The sequence below is a fragment of the Anguilla anguilla genome, chromosome 13 (assembly GCF_013347855.1).
Source record: "Anguilla anguilla isolate fAngAng1 chromosome 13, fAngAng1.pri, whole genome shotgun sequence".
Lineage (NCBI taxonomy): Eukaryota > Metazoa > Chordata > Actinopteri > Anguilliformes > Anguillidae > Anguilla > Anguilla anguilla.
Window position 1 is genome coordinate 33,153,142 of NC_049213.1, and position 17,879 is coordinate 33,171,020.

Genomic DNA, 17,879 nt, shown 5'->3' on the forward strand with positions numbered 1-17,879 from the left:
CGCGGCGGCATGACCACGGACGAGGAGTCGCACGGCGAGGTCAAGACGGGCCGCTACTGGAACAAGACGGAGCGGCGGCAGCACATGCTGCTGGCCCGCGAGCAGCGGCTGCAGGAGCAGCAGGCCCGGGGGGTGCCCTGCGCCGGCGGGGCGGAGGCCCGCTACGGCAGCGCCGTCCTGGAGCTCAGCCACAGGAAGCTGAGCCGCCTGCGGAACCGCAAGCTGCTGGACAACTGGACCACCGTGGAGGAGCTGCTGACCCACGGCACCCGGCTGGGCAGCACCGAGGAGATCCTGTGCCCCAGCTCGCTGCTCTCCGTCACCACCGTATAGCCCCGCCGAGTGCGTGAGTGTGTGAGTGTCTGTGCATGTGTGAGTGCGTGTCTGTGCATGTGTGTGTGTACATGTGCGCATGTGTGTATGTGTGTGTGCGTGTGAGTGTGTGTGTGTGCGTTTACATGCGCGTGTGTACATGTGTGGGCATGTGTGCGCGTATGTGTGCGTGTACACGTGTACGTATGTGTGCATTTACATGTGCGTGTGTGTATGTGTGAGTGCGTGTGTGTGTGTGTGTGTGTGTGCGCATGTCTGTCTGCACGCCTGTGCTTTTTCCATCAGGTGTGGCTACCTCCTGCTCTTGGTGTTTCGATGTGTTTACAGACACAGTTTTAATTCTAACGTTATCTCTGCCGCTGTAAATTTTTTCTGTAAATGGTGGGAAGTCCGATGATTGTTGAACACCAGTGGATTCTCTTTCAGTGTGAAGGACTGAGGTGGAATCACAGCTTTCTAAAGCGGTCACTTGAGCCGTCAGTCAGCGTGACGACTGACGGACCGGTGTCATGACGCTGTGGTGACTTTTTTTACTCAGAAAATGTCCAATAGGACAGTGGAATTTTCAGTAGTCAGAATTGTTTATAATTCAGAAATGCGTCAATGCGATCAGGTTGATGATATTTGACATTGTTTTGAAATAGAGCATCCAAAACCTTGTATTCGTATCAAGTTGGCTGTGATGTTGAACCACTTTCATAAATTTAGCCTTATTTATTTGTAACATATGTAAATTTCATTGGCCTTAAGAAGCCATTTTCCGATTTAATTTTTCACATAATAGCACCTCCTCTACTATCTTTAAGTAGTGTTTATCAATGACCAAACACCGACTAATGTAAATCCTTCCGTTAAGTTCAACACTTTATAATGAATTGTCACAGTGGCGAAGGTTCTTTACGAGTCATGACATCACTGCCAGTAACTTGAATATGATTGGATGTTGATCTGTCTGCACTGTATTGCCCTCTCCTGATCACTACAATAATCCCAGTTTCACAGAAGCTAATGTGATTAGTGAGGGGCTGTTTACATTTTCCGAGCTGCGTCGATAGCAGGAACATCTTAGGTCAGTTGCCTTTGCTTAAAAAGGGACGATTTCAAATAAGACTAGGATGTGAAGAGAAAAAAAAAAAAAAAAACCAGAACAGCACCAATTTCCTAACAGTCTGCTTGAAACTCAGGAACTTCTTTATAAGCGTGGGGTTAAAATAATGTACCCCCTGCGTATGGGACCTACGGTCTAGGAGACACCATTGACTACTTTCGGTGGCACTCATACCCCAGCGTGTCACATTTTGCACTTTGCCGAGGGGTTCCTGTCCGTATTTAAGCTGGGCTCGCTAATTCAGAGAGCTCTCCCGCAGCACATAGTTGACTACGGTATCCCCGAAACTCACGTCATGTGACCAATGGCATTAACTTTAGGGGCGTCCAGAAAGCCCTCGCTTTCTCCACCCCTCCCCCCCACCCCCCCTCCCCCCCCACCATGCGGCCGGTTCTCTCTTTCGAACGCGATCCCTCACGACACTTTTCCCTTTCACTGCCAGAGCTTATCGATATTTCTGTGCGCCGCGTCAAATGCTGCATGAGTCAAGCCTTCTGAGCGACGCGCGAAGGCAGGAGTCTGATGCCGCGCTCCGCGCCGCGTAAGGATCATTGTCACCAAAAATAGGCCGTCGAGTGAAAGCGGACCCCCTGCGGCTCCCGGGGCACCGACGAAGCGCTCCACGGCTCCCGAGCACCACCCCCCGCTGATCCAGTCTGGTTCCTTTTGTCTGTGAAGTCACTCTTTTTGGATTGCTTGTTTCTACTTTTGACGATACCTTTGAATATAATGTACATGTGGCTGTAATAAAGACTACATTTTAATAGTGATACGGCGCCGGAGTGTCCGTTCATTCGCTCCACGGCGGCTAAAAGCCTTTCGAAAGTCCGAGCTGTTAGACCACAAGGGCCAGGAAGGACATCACTGGCGCATGTTCCTACCGCTGACAGTAACCTGTGGCGCCAAGTGAACAAGCAACTCGGCGTCCACAGACTTGGGATTTAGAGATTTTCAGTACAAACAGTAATAATGCCGATACTGTAAGATAATTTAGACAATTTACACAAATCTTCAAAGTGCGTATGAGAGGGATTAGAAACGAACAACACAAACGACCCCCGTTTGTGCTCATTTGGCCATGTTTTTCCTCTGCCACTCAGGAAGGTAATACGAGGTCAAAATCTACTCTGCACCCACTCTGTACCCACTCTGTACTAACCTTTACAACTAGGCATGCTTTTGTACCTGTATAATGGCCTAATGCCACTTAGCATTATAAGAAATACCCTAAGCAAAGACATCTTTTATTATGATTATGATTATCGTTAAGAGTAATAACAAATAAATGATATTAACAAAGGTTAATTTTTGCATTTCCATGTTCAGTAACCTATCCATAACTGGATTTACACAGGAAAAAGACGAACCCACAAACAGCAGCCGGAGAGGCGAGAGCCACCGCTCCTTGCCGTAACCCACAGCCTATAAGCAATTAAGGAAGCTCTTTTGTTTTTTATCTCGAGGGTGTTAGAAGCTGTCATGCCGTAGTATAATTCTCAGAAAGCACTGGTGTAGTTGCAATGAAGTTTAGTGCTCTGTGCACAGTAGCTACTATTAGCTTAATTATCACTGACAGAACACAGGGATTTGCAAATTACACAATATACTCCAGCACGCATTGCTTACAGTCCTAGCGGGCTTATGTAATACTGGGCATAAAGCATTCCGATTTGATTATTATAAGGCCTGGCAGCTTAAAGGGTCTCAACACGTTTTCAGAATTATTACATTTGCTAATAACCATCACCGCTGATCATTGCACCCCTTCCTTTTGTAAAGGGGGAGCCTTCGCAGGTACATCCACAACACACGCACGTCAAGAAGACTTTTATTTTTGCGTTGACGCTGAGAAACTGGCTTGTTGAGCTCCGAATTAAAATAGCTACGACCAACAGCTTGCACATGAATATTCACATCGCAGTTCCTCCCGGTACATCGCCGCTGGTGCTCTCCAGAGCCGCGACTCGAGCACTCTGCGTTAAGCACATCAGTTCCACGGGATTACATAAATACACACCATCACAGCCTGCCTTAACCGCGTAGCGACGCGCTAATCGAGGCACAGCTCAACGTGAACGTCACTCAACCTCGCTGCCCTTTCTATAAAAGGTGACCACCCAGGTCTGGGGAATGAAGGAGCACCCCTGAAGTCCGTCAGTCAGACAATCAGTCAGCCCGACAGTCAGTCAGTCAGACAGCCAGTCAGACAGCCCGACAATCAGTCAGTCAGTCAGTCAGTCAGTCAGACAGTCAGCCGACAGGTCCAGGCTATGCGAAGGTAATACCATCTTGGAGCAGTGAATTTACATGAATGTAGAAAGAACCGCAAAATGGCAGCCCCGATAACATGTAGAGGGGCCAAACACAACATGACCGTGGCCTTCTGATAAACTGCGCCGCAAACGTACAGTGCCAGCACTGTGCACTCCAAAACATGAACAGGCTCTTCTGAACGCTTTAAAACACCTGATTATGTAAATGTTTCAGCCATTAGAGGCAAACTGCTCATCCTGTCCCTGGTCACCAGGCATCTTTATTACTGCATTACACTAAATTATTTATTTGCTTAGTGGCCTTAGTCAGTATACATTTTTAACATACAGCCCACTTATACAGCTGCATACTTGCAGGAGTGATTCAGGATGAGTGCCTTTAAGAGCAGGGGACAGCCTCACCCGGTTCTAGAACGAGCCCAGTCGCTCGCCCACAACACTTACCGGCCCCAAAAAACTAAAACTGAGGAAAAGAAGCAGAGACTTTAAAATGAGCAAAATGGCATTATTACTCAGGATACTCAACACGATCGCAATAATTTTCTTTTACACGCTACACTCCTTCCCCTTAAGCACATTAATGTCTGTCACTTAAAGGATTACAGTATACCCATTTTGGACCACGTCAGCCTGTTTGCAAATATGCAGTAACACGGCTGTGATGTCATAATCCATGAATGCTGAATCATGACTTTGGCAGCAGTCAGATTAAATGGAAATGTTCACTTATTAGCTAGCTGGCTAAACGTACATAAAGGTAAAATTTAATCATGAGAAGTACATTCCCTCCAAAGTATAGCCTGTTTTAACCATGCCTGACAGTCTCATTGCATTCTGCTAATGAATATTAGCACATTTTCTGCTATTCTAACTGAAATGGATAGAGATGCGTGATACCCAGCATTAGCTTCCCAATGCCATAATTCTAAGCTTTTCACTGACCAGAGAAAACATTTCCAAATGGTTTAAAAAAAAAAAAAAATCCTGTAGAGCTCTTTCTAGTGGCCATTTGCCAGAAGGATAGCATTTCTATCACACCTAAATCATCTGGTAAACACAACGTACAAAATGAACGAAATGTCTGCTGCTTAGGTTCTCTAATGGTGAGCACTAAGAACATGTATGAAGTTAATCTAAATGGTCGCCCTCCAACCAGCACCAACCCTGCCACGCAAAGCTCATTTGAAAGCATCTACTCTCTGTTATTCTAAGCTTCAGTCCATCAAGCACTGTGAAGCTCTTGAAGTTATATTGAGTCACCAAAGAGCATGTGGTTGGTTTGGCACACTACACTCTACACTACACTTATTGTTTCTGTGTCAAGGTTTTTGAACTTAAAAAGTAAAGGATCAACTCAACCAGGACTAATTTATGAAGCGTTTATGAAAATATAAAAATGGTATCTACACAACACAACAAACATTTATGTACAAAGCATAAGCATAAAAGTATTTTTTCCATACCCATTTTTCCTTATGTAAAAAAGCTTATGCTTTTAAGTGACTTCTTTACCTAATAAAAGGAAAAATAGTTATAATTCCCAAGTACTTAACACTGCTCACAGAAAATAGGTGTCCTCTAAATGCATTTTATCCCAGAATGCTAGCACAAATCAAAGTCTCAAATTCTCACTAAAGAAGTTAGACACCCCGATTACAACTTAAAATAGTTACGTACTACACAAGTCTTACAAGCAAAAGATTACTGGTATGCAAATGTTATTTAAGGCCCGAGACAAGCTTTGCCTACCCCAGCCATTACAGTGATCAGCTACACATCCTGTAAAGCCAGATTATACCCTACATGTATGTCCAGGGGAATACCTTGTTTCTTAAATTTATTTTCTTAACATGTGGCTGAACTGTCAAGGCCAAGGTCTAGAATAAAAACACAAATCACTGACTTTTACAGCCAACATCCAAAAATAAAACATCGATCTCTACTTGGGTCTGTCAATTTGGATTGGCTGGTGCGTCAAACCAGAGTCCAAAATCAGTAGCAAAAGCATTCAAATAGAAAGAGACTTTGAATAAACGACTGCCATCCTGTTTTATGTGTACTACTGTCTTTACTGTAGAGCTAATGGGTTTTTACAGTATGCCGCTGCCACCTAGTGTTACTAATAAGTAATACTAGTGTGTGAACAACAAACTGCCTGCAAGACATTTTTTTTATAATGAAGAAGTTTCAGTAACAGCTGGCACCCATCTGGCTGGTGCAGTTTAATCTAAACACTTATTTTTATTTAAAAAAAACAAAAAAAACAAACATTTACACAAGAGAGGACAGCTCATGATGGGGATCATTACAGTAATGAAAAGATTTCACAGGTAGAAAATTCACTGTCATACTCTTTGTTTCATCACCATAAAAGCCAGATGCATTTAATAAAAATAAAAAAAGAACAGACAAGAAGAAGTCTTCAGTTTTTTTTTTGTTGTTTGTTTTTAAATGGACAAGAATGGCACAGCCCCTTGTTATAAATGATCTCCAGAAATCAAGGAGATTCCTCCATCAACTCTATGAACAGTATTCATTCAGAGACACATCTTCAGCTCTCATCTTGCAGTCTGCCAATCAGAGCGATGTTTGTGAAAGTCACATGGCAGCTGTGCAGAATAAATGTACAACAGTAACCTTGGCTTTGCAATCATGATCTTACAGTCCTACCGAGACATAGACTCTCCGTCTTCGGTGGTGCACCCTGCGAAAGCACCCAGAAGCCACTGCGGTAAAGGTGGATTACTGTTAGAAATATGGGCAGTGCTCTTGGGTGCACTGTCAGGGAATCTGCAGGGGGGGAGTGGGGGGGGCGAGGAGTAAGTGGTCTCTTGGCTTCCAGCCACCAGGTGGCGCTGTGGTTTACATGTTTAGTCCATCCCCTGAACATCATGCTGTTTGTACGATGGTGGACCCAAATTTCCTGTAAAAAGATACCAAGAGAATCATTTATAGAAAAACGCACAGAAACACAAGCAACGGCAGGAAAGAGGGCTTATAATGTAGTAAAATGGAAACTGGAAATGCCGTTCACTAGACATCTGACGAGGCGCCATGTGTATTTCAGCCTGTATCCTAAGGGGATCACATAAATTATTAGATACACCAGCAGGTGCTGCAAATGATTCCATCTACTATTAATTACAATACACCTGTCAGAAGTTAATATGACACAGTTAAAGGGACGTGTCATCGAGATGAAATATGGACAAATAAAATTATTTATAATTATGAAAGACAAATTGAAGCAATATCCAAACTGATGAAGCTGTGAGTTTCTCAAAGCAGTAAAACATTTTGAGCCCAAGCAAGTATTAAATATTTCTCTTCTCTCTCATGTTTAATTCGGTGCATTTTCTTGCCCTACTACAGAGCAGAACTGTACGTGAGCGTCAACACATTTATTTAAAAGTCCATCCAGATGATCAGAAGCTTCACATGTGGTAATAAGATGATCATCTCAGATGATTAATGTTCTGTAAGGTCACTGAACGGCAAGGAAACAGTTTCTCAAAAGAAGAATCTAACGGCCAAGCAATGAACGGACACTTGATTTATAACTCCTGAAACAAGTCGGTTGCTTTGATAGCAGAAAGTGATCTGCACGTGCGCCTTTAAAGGGGAACTGGAGCGATCTGGATCAGTCTGAGGGTTAGACAGCCTGAACTTGGACAAGAGGCAAGAGGCTCACAGCTTGTCTTCTTAGTCACTGAAACGGGTGGAGAGCCTTTCTGTACCGCACACTCAAAATGAGTGCTAGGAAAAACGCTAATATTCATAATGAAACATTCTTACATCTACAATATAACACGAGTTCATCCACCGAAGCTACACGCATACCTGACTAAATCAGGACAGCCAGCGGCACCACTGGCCACGGCATCGAGCACTACTGCAGAAACTTCAACAGTCACAGTGGGAATGATCACTGAATCATCCCTTACATAAATCAGCTCACTACAGCCTTCTCAAAACATGTGAATCCCCACGATGAGCACGCCACTGCTACATGAAAAAGGATTTATGACCAAATGCAGTGCTTTTTATTCCCAATGACATAGGGTATATTTTCACGATTTTCTTGCTCAGTATCATTATTGTTATTAGATGCTACATTTCCTTATGCATGCTTTCTAAAGTGGCAAAGTCATGTTTATGAAGACAACATTTATGCAATTCTTGAATGCCTACATGTTTCATGTAAAGAACTGCCAATCTGTTCAATTATGACTCAGTCTCCTCTCCATAAAGTTCTTATCAGCACTGATCTTTGACAACTGCAACAGCCCTGTATGTGTCTACTGTATTTCAAACAACATGTACTCACCACTGGGCGGATTGCTTAAGATTCAAACCTTCTCTCACAAAGCCTAATTCATACTCTTAGTGTTCTGTACATTGTATTGGCAATTTTGGATATTAAAGCGGGTGGCAATATACTTACCGATTTTTTCACTTTTATAAAGCATGCTTCATTTCCAGCAAGCCTAAGTGTCCTATTTGGGACCACAAATCTTGTACAACTCTTTTAGCAGAGCTTGTCCACAAACTTTGTTGGTATATAGTACACAGTGTTTAAGCTAGTGTGATTAATTGATAGATCCTGCATTAGAACACATAAAAAGCATTCTGACTGAAAGACGAAAAAAGATTAGAAAAAAACAAAGAGGATATACAAAAATCATGGCTCTGCGTGCACTGTGAGAACTTCATTCAGAAACCGAGAGAAAAGTGGGGCTGCATTCATCTAACAAATTTATTAACTCAATTTTTTTTTAAATAATCGACTTGAATTTTGATTAATTGCCTTATAGCCTAGTAATTTCTCCAAAGCCTCCAATGAACGAACACTGATGGTCGCTTTGGGGAAATGATACTGGAACAGCACGACTTGCAGAGAAACCTGTTCCCTTCTCTGAACACGACGGTTTGTAAAGTTTTCGGGGTGGATGAGCGACTAATAGAATTTACTCCATAGTGCAAAAAAAAAATTGAAGACATTATACGTGAGATTGGAGAGGTGACCTGAGTACAGGTCAGATTCTTCATTGTGCCACATTGTGAGTGTTTGAGCCTTTTTTGTCAGAAGATATTGGAGACACAGTTAACCTTCAAAAACAGTTTAACATGGATGTGAGGGGCACACTGCGTGAACATAGACCCAGCTGGACTGCACACAGATGCACACGCACACGTCTACCTGACACCACAGGTCTACACACATTTAAATACACTCCCCCCCCCCCTGCCCCCGCTGCTGGGGGTGAGGGGTGGGGGGGGGGGCACAACAGGGGCGGAGCAGGAAGGGCAAGGAGCAAGCAGGAAGTAGCACCAGCTGCAAGGAAGTGACAACGAGTTAGGGGCGCAAGAGGCAGATTAATCCACAGCTCCCACTGGGGAGCCAAGCGATGGTGAGAGGAAGAACTGCCCAACGCATGAGGAGCGGTCAGCCTTCAAGTCAGGTGGAAGCCAATGTGGTGTTAACTGTTATTTCACTGGGTTGATTCTAAAAGTGATGTCAAATGATGATCTCATTCAAACTACATGACTATGCCATATTTTCTGCCTTCCAACTGATTCAAAGAGGAAACGGAAGCCTGTTTAAATGATCACTGTACAAAAGTGTGAACACACAGACTTGTATGCTACTTCACCATTCAAAAGAAGACTAATGCACACTAATACTTTGGGGTTTAAAATTCAGATAAAAATGCTTTTGGGAAATACTAACTTTCATTGCTACGCTGGGTGAATTTGATGGCAGGACAGGGGCCGGGTACTGGGGTAGCTGGTGTTGCTGGGGGGGGGGGGGGGGGGTGTCTCGGCTTTTTGCAGAGCAGCTGAGAGGCAAGCGTCTAAGCCAAGCGTCACTCACAGCATTCAGGTTGGGTTTGGGGGGCGGTGCTTACCTGGCATCTCTGCCTGCACTTTGCCCTTAGCTCCGCCTCCTTCTCCATCCAGAGGGAACCCCCTGTCCCCTTTGTAGACTTTGGGTCTAAAGGGAGAATCTTTCTCTTTACCTTTCGATCCCTTCGGCCGGCCCGCCGTCTTCTTCTTGGACTTGCCGTCGGCCTTCACGCCCAGCAGAGGGTGCACTTCTGCGGGTACAAAGAGAGGACCGGAGGAGGTAGAAAGCTGGTCAGGGACGCGTTACATCCTCAGCACAGATACGGGCCTCAACCACACGCAGTTTGTCTGGATTGTAGCTACGCAAAGCAGACCATTACTGAGGGTGCTGAGGTTATTTATTAATGGCCTGGGTCTAAGTTACGATATGACACCTTGTATATCACTCAGACCCTGCCTGTGCTTTTGAAGTACAGTGAAGTAGCATAAGTAAGTATCCTATGATAATGGAATGATACTCTTGACTTGTAGCATGCACAGACCGCATAAATAAATACGTTTTTGATGTTATCCTATTTACACAACACCACAAAAATAAGCGGTGATGTTGTGTAAATAGTACACCACATCCTCCATTAACATTAGCTCATTGTATGCAAACAAACACTGACATAGAATTTGTCTAAAAAGGCAACATTCCTCAATCTAATTAACCAAAAAAAGATGCATAAAAATTTTTTGAGCTCAGAACAAGAATTCATGCAGAACAAAAATTTGTTCATTTTGCCAAATCTGAGTGACAGCGAAAACCAGCGAGACCTGTGGCTGTGCAGGACGTGATTAGAGGACCACAGCTTTAACCTCGGCCTCTGCAGACGTGCGTGTAATTGCGTGTGTTTGTCTATGGTAGACATTCGTGTTGGTTGTTTAGCAGGAGAGTGAGCGGGTGCACATGTCCCACCATCGCTAGGGACACCCTGCAGCTCTATGGTGGTGGTGCGGGCCTTCTTTTTGGGCGGGGCCCCCTCGGCAGAGGGCTGCCGCTGCTTCTTCTCTCCGCCCCCCGAGTGGGCGGAGCCGTCCTCGGCGGCGGTGGTCTGGCCGGCCGCGTCGGGCGGGGGTCCGAAGGGGTTCTCCTCGGGGTCCTCCACCTCGGGCGCGATGGGCAGGTACAGCAGGGCCTTGTAGTCCTCCAGCTCCTCATCGCTGCGGGACAGCCCAACGGACCGGCTGCATCAGACTCCACAATAACCCACAACTCTCCACCACAGGTACACACTCACTCAGCCACATCAACCCAGGACATTCTGACATTTTATAAACCCCCCCCAACAAACTCATTTAATAAACACTTTACCACAGTGCTACCCACCCAACCCGGTTCCTGGGGATCTACCATCCTGTAGGTTTTCATTTCCACCCTAAACTGGCACATCTGATTCTACTATTTAGCAGCTAAAGGAGATCTCTAGCTGTTCAATGAAGTGTGCTTTGACAGGGTTGGAGTGAAAACCTACACTGCTTGGGGACCACTGCTTTACCATATCTGCCTATTCACCACCGTTCAGCTTTTGGTACGGAGACCACTGTTACAAGCTCAGCCTCACCTGCTGCAAAAGGCCATGATGGGGTCAACTGAGGTAACGTCCACTTCCTCGTCCTCTGCCGCGTCTGCGCCTGGGATAGCCCGGAAAAAAAAAAGTTACAACTGGCACAGCAAACAAAATATAAACTCTTACAGAGTCATTTCCGAAAAAACCCCTACGCGCTGAGGAACATTCCACATGGTGCGTTCAGCTGTAGAACAGTGAAAATAGGGGCGTGTATATTTTTGCAATACGCCCATGCGATACCTGTCTGCTCCGGCTCGCTCTTGTCCTCGTCCTCAATGTCAAACTCCGACTCCCTCTCCTCATACTCCACGTTCTCATCCAGCTCCTTGAAGTCCGGGGCAAAGGCGCTCCAGTTTTCCTGAAGACCAAACAACAAGTTGGGACTGCTTTCCATGGAACCTTCAAATCTTAAAAGTCCAATTTTTACTAACAAGAATATATTCATTAATCTACTGTTCCCTTGACCATTTTGTCGCACACAACTCAAACGTACAATTAACAATAACACTAGCATTGAGGAAACAAAACACAAAGGCAAGTGTATGTGAGCTTGGATTATTCTTTGGTTGGCCATGTTGTACAAAACTGTTTATCATCTTGGTATACTCAGACAAACACAAGGCCTGGGACAAACAAAAGTAAAAACTTCCCCATGGTAATATTATTAGAGGGAATACTGTAATTATTTTGGGGGATGCTCAGACACTCACCACTTGGTTCTGGGCCCAGATGGACACCACCCCGCTGGAGATCGAGGCGATGATTGGTCGGACTGGGTGCCACTGCAGAGGGACAGAGGGAGGAGTCAGCTGGACCAACATGGGAAAACAAGCTCTGGGGACACATCGTTCCAAGAGGCCAAACCCAGAAGACACAAGTCAGACGATGGAACTACTGCAAGGTAAACGAGCGAAGCCTGAACTTTATGCTGATGGCAACTTTCTCCAAAATGTTTTTACGACTCTTGAACTAATCTCACTCATACTTTGTACTTTCTTCAGTTGCCCACCGCAGCACACAACAGAATCATTTTCACACCGAACAATTCTATCGCCATGGTATCGATACAGCTCACGGCCATACAGAGAAACAGCGGTCGGTGAGGGAAGGGTCCTACCGCCACATCCAGCAGCAGCTCTCCTCGAGTCCCATGTAGGATCTTCACCAGGTTCCCGATGCTCTTCTCCCAGATGTACAGGGCGTGCTGGCGGGCGGAGCCAGCAACTATGTACTCCCCATCCCCTGAGAAACAGCACTTCTTCCAGGGTGTCCTGTCCATGGGGAAAGAGAATGTGTGGGCGGGTGTTTTTCCATTTCCATTTCTCAAAACTTGTTACAATGGCAAGTTGTGACATACGATTGCCAACAGGGCAGTTGTGACATCACGAGTCCAAAGTTTTTTTGTCATCATTTCAGATGTAGTGCCCTGGTGGCCGATTCTTTCAACATTCTGCATTTACGTGTCCATGTAATTAAATTAAAACTTTGACCTGGTCTGAGGAGACAATAAAGACTTGAATTTGCCAACAATACCCCACTTAACTAAAAACCACACAGGCTAATCCTTATGGAAAACGTTGTATTTGTTGTAAACGTTGTAAAACAGTGCATTTTCCATTTCTGACACTATTCTATCAGGTCCAAGATTGTGTATTTAAAACGACCTAAATGTCAGCTCCAGACTGGTAATTTCTGCATAAGTCACTATCTAAAGACAAGGCTTTTCATCAGCAAAGCCACCCGCCATATAGCCTATGAAGAGCCCTGAACACCCCCCCACACCAGAAAGAGGAAGAAGCACTAACGGTAAGCTCACCTGTTGACCAGGTCCTGGAGCTTCTGCATGGGCTCGGGCTCCCCATCCCGCCCACAGGTGAGGATCTCTCGCCCGTCGTACACCCTGATGATCCGATCGGCCGTGTTGATGAGGAAGCAGCTGGGAGGTTTGAAGAGCGGGTGATCAGGAACAGCAGCCCAGCACTGTCTCATAAGCACTGGGATACACGCTGCCCCAGAGAAGACAGATCCAGGACCACCTTACCAGCCCGTGAGATCTAACCACCCAACTGTTGTCTGAAAAACTATAACACTTCCCCAGGTATTTTTCTATGCCATGCATGTGGAAGGCAGCAGTGTCTGCTGGGTTCTGGTGTGTTTCAGCATCCTAGTGATTTATGTACATCATTAATTGGCTAAGGGGTCCACAAACCTTATTTCAAATGTCTGTATTGGTTTAAAAGCAAACCACATAATCCCAGACAGTTCAGTCTTCAAGGACTGGATTTTTTTAGTTTTATCTAGACCTAAGGCTCCAATGAAAAATAGTGAATATGGCTGATGATCTCTTACCTGCCTTTGCGTGCAAACTCGATGGATTTAATGGCAGTTGTGTTGCTGGTGCCGGTTGTCACCCGAAACGAAGCCACCAGTTCCTGTGTGTCTGTCTTCAGCACCAGAATCTAGAGGCCCAAACCATCAAACAATGAGAGCCCGCTTCACGCATAGAAAGCATTAATAAGGGAAACATCTGGGGAGGAAACCCCTGAAGTGACCCTCCTGACCTTTCCCTTAGCATTGCCAGTGTAGATGTACTCCCCACGTCGATCAAAGGCAGCAACCACATTGAGGTCGGAGTCATCATCCACGGGCAGGACCACGTGCTTGGAATCCGAGAGGGTTAGGAGAACAGGGGCCGACTTCATGGGACACACCAGAACTTTGTCTCTGAGTGGCACAAACAAAGATCAACCAAAAATTTTCCTTTGAGTGACCTTTCGTTTGTCATACGACTAGATTTACAGACGCACGCGCTAAAATCACACTCTCAGCATCCACACACACACACACAGGAAGAGGAAAGGCACTCACAGGTTTCGCGGATGATACTGCAGTTTGAGGATCGGGGAGGGGAAACGGAATCTCTGATCACAGTCGCCCGTGAGGACATCCCACTGGGATACTATGTTGTCTGTGGAGGCACTGACCAGCTTGTGGCCATCTCTACTCCAGCTGTTAGTACCCAGAAAAATAAGTTAGACCACTGTACCGCATTACTTAAATCACGCTGGTGACTAAATGAAAGCTCCGACTCACCAGAGCGAGCAGACAGGGTGTATGTGTGCGCTGATTATTTTAGCGATGCCGCGAGTAAGGAAGTCCCAGATGACGATGCGACCGTCGTTGCAGCCCACCGCCAGGAGCGTGCCCCAGCGGTTGAAGGTGCATGTGAGGGCCATGCTGATGCAATCCAGCGTGCCATCTGCCTCCTGCAATCCAACAGCACACAAAAACACCTCTGCACATCTGCTGCAAATTTCCATTTGCAGTTTGAATATTACTTCCAAAGATAAACAAATACATTTTTTAAAAACCCATTTAGCTAGTTGGCAAATGTCTTTGAATTAAACATGCAATCTACTGGGGGAAACACAAAAACCCAGGTTTATGTCTACAGAAAAAAAAAAAAAAAAACTTCATTAATAGCAAGTTAGCCAACCAAGCACTGGCACCTTTTTTTTTTTGTTATTTCTAATTTATTTTACCATGATAACCCCTTTGAGGGGTGGGCTGGTATATATATATACAAACAGTTATAAAATCAATATCAGTGACAACACACAAACAGGTGAATAAGACTGTAGGCATATACAATGCAGGTGCACTCCTCAGTCGGACTATTAAGAATTAAACATTTAACATAAAATAACCGCATTAGCAATGTCAGTAACACAACTCAATTAAGCTGATTCTGATGATTACCCACTTCACCAACGTTAGCTAGCAAGCATATGTCAGTTATCTGGTAAACCAATATCATCAAACAACTGCTCGCCAACTAGGAAGCTCAATGGCTTACCTCTGGATAATTCTGCCCGAAGGACTCTGAAAAGAATCAAAAGGCGAAAGTGAAAAACTGTGCGAACCGTTCTGTTTCTGTTTCTGTGCGAACTATGCGATCCGAAATTAGCAGTGGCTCGTCTCTGTCGGTGGTAAGTTACAAAGGTTAGCTACTTTAGTTCGCCAATTAGCTATGCACAGGTAATTTAACGTTAACTGACACTATTCTCGCAATAATCGTACAATAAAACGAATAACCAATATAATTCAAATTCATGAACAGAGAAACTGACATAAAAACGCTTTACACTGGAAATACAAAAGAAAACCGGCAAAAAAAACTCCCCATAGGTAAGAAAAACACAAACGGTGGCGAGAATGAATCGTAACAAAAAGCCACAAGTGATATCATCAGAGCAAGCGATAAAATGGGTTGGGCAGGTTACAGTTAGCCTAGAGGTTGTTAAACTATCTGGTAAAATAGGCAGTCCATGCAGTGAGATGTAACCACTGCGTTGGTTTGCAAATGTTAGGTACACTCTTTCTGCTAGTTAAAGGTAACCAGCTCTGTGTTTGCCAAGTTACCTGTTAACTGACTACGATTAATAATATTAACTGCCTAATTTAAATTATAAGACTGTTCGCCAACGACAGTTCCAATAACCAGCTACATAGCTACCGTTGGCGTAACTAACAGCTAAAGTCCCAACTATTTCGTTGTGGTTAAATAGGATACGGAACAAAAACATAAGCAGCAGGTGAAAGATATCTTTATAGCAATTTATACCCTGCTTATCTGTAATTCGGCCAAAGACTTCGCCGATATAGCTTAAAGCACTATAGTGCCACATTTAGAACAATAACGCTAGCTACGTTTCAGCACTTTAGCATTAGCCACCTGCTAATTCAGACGCCAGTTACAGTTAGCAAACTAGAAATTAAGGATATTTAGCCAACATTGAAGTTCAACAAATGCATATTTACCGAGCAACTCCAGGTTCATGATTAATTTTTATGTGACACAAGACAGCTTAAATTAGATCCACTTTCACGATTAGGTAAACAGTTATACTTTTATTATTGCCGTGGAGGCATAGAAGCCACTACCGATTGTAGTTTAAAGCGCGACTGGCGCCTAGCCGCAACGAAGGACCCAAAGCAACCTCTTGGTGACATTGCCTGAAACAAAACAAAAAACATACAGGTTCTCAAAAAATTATTAGGCGATTAAGTAGTCTCTTAATACATACTAAGTTCATATAAAGTGTCAAATAACTTCATTATCCATAGTATACAGGCTAATAAATAAACGCCTGTTGAGAAAATTCAGGCATTAATGAGACTACTGGAAAGAGTGGGTGGTTCATAGACATAATGTCTATGGGGTGGTTAATGTCATACGCACAAACAAACTTACAGCGTATCATACATATTAAAAACAGAAACGGTTTGAACTTGTAGGCTAAAATAAGAAGCTGGTACTACAGAGGTGTTATCGGTTCGATAAAACTTTCCTATGCCTTGTTTTCTTTGGCTTATTAAATGTTTAAATGAATGTAGCAGTCGATTCGTTATTTTAACATTTTTACATTCAGGTGACGCTGTTATTGGAATTACTACATGTTTTTTTTCAGTAAGAAATTGTGAAGAACTGGTATTGCACACAAACTGCGATGCAAATCTAAAATCGTTTTCAAATTCCAAAGATCAAATCTCTGAATTGCCTGACTTAATCATACAGATAGTGTACAATGTGCTGTATAACTTAACGGAGGTAACTGCACCGGTTTTCACATACATCCCCCAACACATATAATAAGATTATTTAGTCAAGCAAAGCATAGTAAATTTAGTACTGACAAAGGGTGAATAATAACAAAAATAAAACATGAGTCAGCATGATACAAGTGCAGGTTTCTTATCACATTTATAGTATCCTCTCAAGCCTCATAGGTGAATGTTGCAGATAACACTATACTATATTCATAATATCATGATTTGAAAAAAAATACTTCTCTGAAATTGCAAGAATGTTCACTGCTTTCTATTGTTCAGAACGATCCATTAAGTTCCCATTTCAAATTTCCCACAGATGCATTTGCCAAATAGGTCATTCTTGGAGAAAAGCATAGCAAGGTGCCAAATTAATTATCGGAAACTAGTTTGACCTCACCAGTGAGTTCAATGAGTCACATCCACACCCTGTGGAGTAGGCCTACCTGTGATAACCCCAGTTGTTAAATGCCAAAACAAACTCCCCCCAATTAACCTCATAAATTCGTAGTGTGTTTCTGAGAAATGCATTGGTCTCCTGGAGCTGACGTTTTTTATGCTCTGGGAGGACAGAAATGGATGTGATGATCATTCTGAGTTGTGGGACATGGCTGGAGGTCCAGCAGAGGTCAGGAATGAGGTGTAGCCCTAGAGGCACGGCACACAATGGGGACATTCCTGGCTCCGGATCGAGTGGTGATCAGCATCGCTGCCCTTGACCTTTTGCCAGCACAACAAACAAAGAGTAGACAATGAGTAGGGAACAATAGGAGAATTCAGCTCCCAGTTACTGTCAGATGGACCTAATGTAAAAAAAAAAAAAGTAGCTACATGGTTGAAACCTTCAGTATGGGTGGACCCACATAAAACATTTGATTTAATGCACCTTATGTAAACACAAGGTCAAACTATCTTAATAGGCTCTTCGAAGACTATATCATCATTTCATTACAATGGACATCAGATGAGGCTCTCTATCATGTAAAGTAGCTTCCCATTCCATCATTTCCAGATATGATATTCAAAGGGTTTACATGACTTGAGCTCACAAGAAAATGTGACCTTGGGGATTGAATTGAATGTTCCTGAACTGTT

The 17,879-nt window shown here is 44.0% G+C and overlaps 2 protein-coding genes across 5 annotated transcripts in view; one reads left to right on the forward strand and one right to left on the reverse strand.

Moving 5' to 3' along the window:
• Positions 1–356, forward strand: part of LOC118210885 — a 6,215-nt gene extending 5,859 nt beyond the window's left edge. The window contains exon 5 of the mRNA XM_035387374.1: positions 1–356. This exon is cut by the window's left edge and continues 1,128 nt beyond it. Coding sequence (XP_035243265.1) covers positions 1–333 — 333 coding nt within the window. The 3' untranslated portion in view covers positions 334–356.
• A 4,723-nt stretch (positions 357–5,079) lies between these two features.
• On the reverse strand, positions 5,080–16,153 carry rbbp5 (retinoblastoma binding protein 5). Of its 4 annotated transcripts, none has more exons than XM_035387268.1 (14): positions 15,996–16,153; positions 15,031–15,056; positions 14,268–14,440; positions 14,043–14,183; positions 13,736–13,898; positions 13,524–13,633; positions 12,991–13,110; positions 12,292–12,445; positions 11,885–11,956; positions 11,415–11,532; positions 11,169–11,238; positions 10,523–10,767; positions 9,735–9,812; positions 5,080–6,637 (listed from the first exon to the last, which is right to left on the reverse strand). In XM_035387268.1, exons 1-14 carry the CDS (start codon positions 16,012–16,014, stop codon positions 6,585–6,587), a joined length of 1,542 nt encoding a protein of 513 aa, XP_035243159.1. In that variant the 5' UTR covers positions 16,015–16,153; the 3' UTR covers positions 5,080–6,584. The 4 variants fall into 4 exon arrangements, with proteins under 4 accessions (XP_035243159.1, XP_035243157.1, XP_035243158.1 ...); XM_035387266.1 differs by having other exon boundaries at positions 9,624–9,812; XM_035387267.1 differs by having other exon boundaries at positions 10,523–10,791.
• Between the last annotated feature and the right edge of the window lie 1,726 nt (positions 16,154–17,879).